The sequence below is a fragment of the Octopus bimaculoides genome, chromosome 3, assembly GCF_001194135.2.
Source record: "Octopus bimaculoides isolate UCB-OBI-ISO-001 chromosome 3, ASM119413v2, whole genome shotgun sequence".
In the NCBI taxonomy this organism is placed as follows: Eukaryota; Metazoa; Mollusca; class Cephalopoda; order Octopoda; family Octopodidae; genus Octopus; species Octopus bimaculoides.
This window is the reverse complement of record NC_068983.1, coordinates 92,942,342-92,948,380: the sequence shown is the minus strand read 5'-3', so window position 1 is coordinate 92,948,380 and position 6,039 is coordinate 92,942,342. Positions and strand designations below refer to the sequence as shown.

The window sequence follows — 6,039 nt, the reverse complement described above, 5'->3', positions numbered from 1 at the left end:
GGGGGCAGTATATATGAGAGAGAGAAAAAAAGTTGGTGTAATGCATGCTTAATAATAATCTTGCTGTCTCACCTTATAATTTTATTTAAATTCACTTTTATCATTTGAACTAAATAGGATAGTTTCAGACAGATCAACTGTATAATTCTGAGTATTACTGAGGCACAAACATTACTCACTCACATTCAAACATACGCAAAAGCACACTTGCTCAACATTAACATGCTTGCTCACTCACAAATGTGCTTGTGCACCTTTTCACACTTTTGCACACACTTAGACTTACACATACTTGCTCACACTCACTATCTCATGCTCCCACACGCTTGATCACATACATACTCACACTCATACACGCTCACTATTACACTTTTTTTCTCATTGTCTCTCACATGCTCATGTACTTATACATACTCTGACACACATGCATTTATATACACTCACTCTCACACATTCACACACACAGTTGCTAACACTCATCCACAAAGACAGTTAAGATAGTGTCTGTCTGTCTTTCTTTCCACCCCCTTCTCCCTCTTTCAGTCAATCACATTTATTGATATAATAAACTGTAGATATTTCTGTCATGAATTTAACTGAGAGGAACACAATTGCCATAAGAGTTCACATAATATCCTTGGAAATATGAATCTAAGAGTAAATTGTAAAGAAGAGACTTCCAATAATATTTCTTTTATAGACAAAAAAATAGAGACCAATCAAAGAGTCATGATAATAACCTATTTTGATATAGACAATATGTATGGCTGATAGAGATGAATCAGACTATGTGGTATCAAACTAAATGTTTAGTTTTTACTTTTGTCTGAGATCAAGTCATACTTAGTGGGACTCTACTTTTTACTGTTACAGATTTGATGAAAAAATTAACAGATGCTATGTTTGATTCAATAGGATTTCTTTCAAGAACTTTCCTTGTACTAAGTTGAAGGAAATCATTACTAATACTATCTAAATAGGGTAAATTAAGTAGTTGCTACTAAGTGAGAGGTTCTGTGAGGAAAATACAAAAGTTAAAAATTTTATGTAAATAAACTTAATGGCATTATGAGTAACTAATATGGATTTGTGTTCTATAGACTAATCTGTATATATGTTCTAGGTTTTAGTTTAAGTTACTTTTAGTTGAAGCTGTCTTTCAATAAGTTCGTTAATTTGCTAATTCAAAAACCAACCACTAATTTTACTTAACTATTTTTTATATAGATTCTCTTTCCAAATAATAGACCAGCTTTGTATAATTTTTTGTTATTTTCCTGAAAAGAGGACCTTGTTCCCCAGAATGTTGTTAAAAAGTAAGTATGTAGTACAATAGCTATAAATTGAAGATAGTTTAGCTATGAGCAAAGTAACTGATGCAAACCAAGAAATATTATTTCTGCAAATACATTTTACCATTAATGAACTCTTTTTACTCTTCCAATATTTGCAGTTTTGCATATTTACTTCATTTCATTCATCACTACTTCAGCTAGAACAAAGAGGGCATACTTCAGTAATGTCCAGAGTCAACTCCTGTACTTGCCAGATGTAAAAAAAAATAATACTATTTCTTTCCCCAACAACATATTTATTTCTAGTTCTTAAAACTCCTTAACCTTTTGTATTTTGAAATGAATGTTGTCTCTGAATCATTTTATTCTGTTTGCTTTTTTTAAAAACTTATTTAAGAATAGATCAAGCTTCTGTAAAAATAAAAAATTGCAAGACCATTAAAGCATGAAAGTATTAAGTTAAACTGTTTTAAACACTGTAAAGGTGCAAAACATAAAATAATTCAGTAAAATGCAAAATACGGCAATAATACACTAAAGTTTGTCAGCCTCAGTTTAATTGGTTCTGTCTCTGTTTCAACTTTCTATAATCTTTATGACCCAAAAGATTTCAGGTTGGTTGTCTGCTAATCCTTCTTCTCTTCTTTACTCTTCAGTTAGTCTAGCTCTTTTTGATTATTACTCCATATAAATGCTTCTAGTGTTTTTATTTAAGGTGTCTCTATTGTTACCATTCTGCCTTTTCTTCAAAAGTGTTCTTACTGTCATCATGTCTTTTGTTTGAAAAGTATTCCAACTGTAATAAACCAGTTTTTCTCTTTGTTTTAAGATCATTCCAAACATAATCATCCTGCATTCCAAACATGACTCTCACATCCTTTTTCTTTGAAGCCAAAATCTCCTGCATATTACACTCTACCATTTTTTTAAAGATACACTTGCTAATTTAGTCTGATGTACACTATGCTTGAAAAGTAAATGATAGGTTGGTCATGGGTACTATATATTTCATCATGAGTTTTCTAGATCAGAGCTGACTTGGGGCTAAGCAATAATTATCAATCAATAGATGTACCCTGTACATTTATAGTTTCATGTTTAGAGTTTACACTGCCTTTATTTCTTTCATAAGAAAAACACTATTGAGTAAATCATAATAAATATTTGTACATTTGTTTTCTTTTCAAGATAAAGTTGTATGTTGTACAAATTATTGAATCAACTGTTAGAATGAAGATCACCTTTTTTGTGTGTGAAACTGTTGTGTAGATATGTAAATTGAAACAAATAGGAGAATATGCAACACAAAATCATTCCAGTATCAATGGTTTGTGTTACCTAAGTAAATTTATGCATTAACTAAATGGCTCTTTTCAGGCTTTAACACTTTAATTTAACATTTCTTCAAATATTTATTATACAGTCATTATTTCATTATCTCTGTCCATAACAAGTTCTTTATTATAGTTTTCATAAAAAATTTTTTAGTGCCTTTATATTTTTTCTTTCAGTTTTGCTTTCAAACATAATCAAATTGGTGCTTATGTTAATATAAGTAAGAATGTTCTGTAATTCTTTGTAGATCACTTTAATTTTATTAGTGCTTCTCTCATGTTTGCTATGTTCCATAAATAATGAACTTTATCACTTCTTCAACCATTTAACCATATTGTTTGTGAACTGTTATGAAGCTATGTTTGACAGCAAATTTGATGCTTTCCATTGCAAATTATCATTCCATTATTATTCTCACATTTCTCACACACAAATATCTTTAATATCAGCCAAACAGTATTTTAACATTTCAGTCTTTAGGTGCAAGCACAACCATGTTTGAGAAATTTACTTTGTAGCCATAGGGTTGTGAGTTCATTCCCACTGCATGGCATCATATACAAGTGTCTTCTGCCATAACCTTAGTTTGACTGATACCTTATGAGTGAAATTTGGTTGTTGGAAACTGTATGGAAGCCCATGTTACATATTAATGTGGAAGAAGTGTGTTTCTTTTTTTTTTTGTTTTTTTTGCACTGATAAATTTATTTAAATTCACTTTTATCATTTACTACTTCAGTAGTAAGTTCCAATGTGTAAACACCATTAGTAAAAGTATCTTATTTGAAAAACATGTAAGAGTTGACATCAAGAAGTGCATCTGGCCAAAGAATACTACCTCCAGAAGTCTAATCCAATCCATTACAGGAGGGAAAGATGTTGCTGTAAAAGCAAAATGAATCTTTTACAAGTTGTACAGCTTATGATTGCTACAAAAGTCCAATCTTGCTTTTCATTCTATTTTGTATATACCACATGACAATATGGTTCTGTGGCCCTTTTGTTGATGTTTCTTTTGCAAATGTGTAGTGAGGAGATGCATCCTCTCTTAGTAGCTAAACTGTCACTCATTAATAGTTGTAAGTCAAAGAATGATGTTAATTATTCTTTATAGTCTGAATTTTGTTGCTCTCTTTTATTAGTTGAGAGTTGGTTGTCAGTGCATTTACAAGAAGAAAATATTATTTAAATTTCTCAAAACAAAAATAAGAACAGAAAGAACTCAGTTACATCAATCATATTGTAAAACATTTCTCATACATCTAACAATATATTATGTCAGTCAGACATCATTGCATTTCTTATCTATTAATATTATATGATTTGAGTCTTACAGAACATTAATCTGTAACCATCAATAATATACCATTTAGCTTTAAAAATTCTACTGTTTTCTTTACAGAAACAATGCCACTTGGAAAAGGTTTTGAAGGATGTATTTTCCGAATGCAAGTTCAAAATCTCTTTCCATTAAAACGTGCTTTTCAAGATCCTCGTCCAACTTACATAGCTGTAGAACCTGAAGGTAAGTCAGTTACTTTGAAAATACTCTCTCTCAGACCTGAATATATTTTAGTATATTAATGTATGTTAATATTTTTCCTATGTTCAGTTGACAGGTTCATTCTGACACTCAAAGTTTATTGCCAACTTATTCTATTGATTTATCAGTTCATATCAAAAGAAATCATAGTTATACCCAAAACTCTTATCATACTGTACTTATTTATCTGATTGCTATATTACCTTTGGAATGAAACACATTTAACACTTATTTTCTGCCATTGATATGCTGGAGACACCATGTTTATTTGTATATAATACACACTTTTTTCTAGATTTTTTAACTTAGAAATTAGAGTTACATATATTACACAAGAACTAAATGGCACCTTTTTTCCTTGTCTTGTCTTAAAGATCCAAATTGGTTCAGTACAAGTGTGTCGTGTGTGTATGTGTGTTATTATCATCATTTTATGTTTACTTTCTGTGCTGGCATGGATTGGAATGTTTGATATTATCCAACAGACTGAAGGACTACATCTTGCTCCAATGTCTCAGTTTCTGCAGACTAATGCCCTTCCCAACTACTTTACTGAGTGTACTGGATACTTTTCTTTGTAGTACCAATACTAGTGAAGTCACCTTGTGACCTAAAAGTCTAAAGAACCCTATGCCTGAGAGGGTAGTAACTTTAGGAAAGGTACTGACAATTGATAGTATGTTAGGGGGAACAGGTTTATTGTTGTGAGAGCTGTTAGTGGACAGACTAACAGAATCAGTGTTAGGAAAGGGAGTAATAGAAGGCAAAGAAAAAGAGTAGTGACAGGGCTTAGCGAGAGAGTCAAACAGTGGGGGTGAGTTGAATAGAAAGACATTTAGGGCTACCTTGCATTATATATGGGAAGATGGGATGGTGCCAGAAAGTGAAATAGATATGATATTAACAAGGAGTAAAGTGTACCCTCTATGTAACATGTCTAAGAAGGTAAGTAGAAGAGTGTGGTGACAGGAGGATCAAAAAAGGTGGGTAAAGGTTGCAAGAATTGTGGGGGAGAGTACCTGATTGATAGAAATAGAGGTGGAGGGGATCATTGGTAAATATGGGGGAAAATAGTTAATGGGGGAAAAGGGTTGAAGGTCATTTGTAAAAATGAGGGATAACTGAAAACAGGAAATGGAGAAAGAAAGATGATTAGCAGTAAAGAAAGGGAGTGATATATGTAATAAGAGGTTCTACTTTCATTTAATTACAGCAGCAGAATAGTACAATAGATATTAGATATAAAATAAAATGGATCTTCAGTAGTTTCAGCAATGAGGATTCAGTTGTTTGGTCAACTGGATTACCTGCTCATTGAATTAACATGTAAATGGTTGTTCATTCCACAAACACATGTACCATTAATGGAATCCTTGTATAAGTTCAGTGTAATACAGTGTGTGACATGGCCAAATTTTTCAGTGACAGGTTTAAGCCTTCTGATAGGGTTTCACACAATTTATATCTCAGTTTCAATCACAAAGCTTGAGTTGAGCTAAGGCAATGGTAAAAGACACTTGCCCAAGATTCCACACAGTAAAATATCAAACCTGAGACCTCATGATTGCAAAAGGAACTTCTTGACCACTCGATCATGTATGTGTCATTGTGGTTTTATAGCACAGTGCAAAGTAAGCCTTGCCATCCACTCAAGAAAACATGCAGTAAATGATCCACAAGCACTCAAGCAAACTGAGTCCTCAATTTGTTCCATTTGCCGAAAGATTTGCAAAGCACCAGCAGGCCTCAAGTGACATATGCGTATCCACAGAACATGATTACTGCTTTATTTTACTGAACCCTCAGTTGTTCATGATGAGAGAATCCATCATATATACATATATGTATATATATATATATATATAT

At 32.2% G+C, this 6,039-nt stretch overlaps 1 protein-coding gene across 1 annotated transcript in view; it reads left to right on the top strand.

The window, feature by feature from the left end:
• LOC106877699 (neurexin-4) overlaps positions 1 to 6,039 on the top strand; it is a 424,377-nt gene that overhangs the window by 300,357 nt on the left and 117,981 nt on the right. The window contains exon 23 of the mRNA XM_052966322.1: positions 4,033 to 4,155. Coding sequence (XP_052822282.1) covers positions 4,033 to 4,155 — 123 coding nt within the window. The remainder of the gene's footprint in view (positions 1 to 4,032; positions 4,156 to 6,039) is intronic.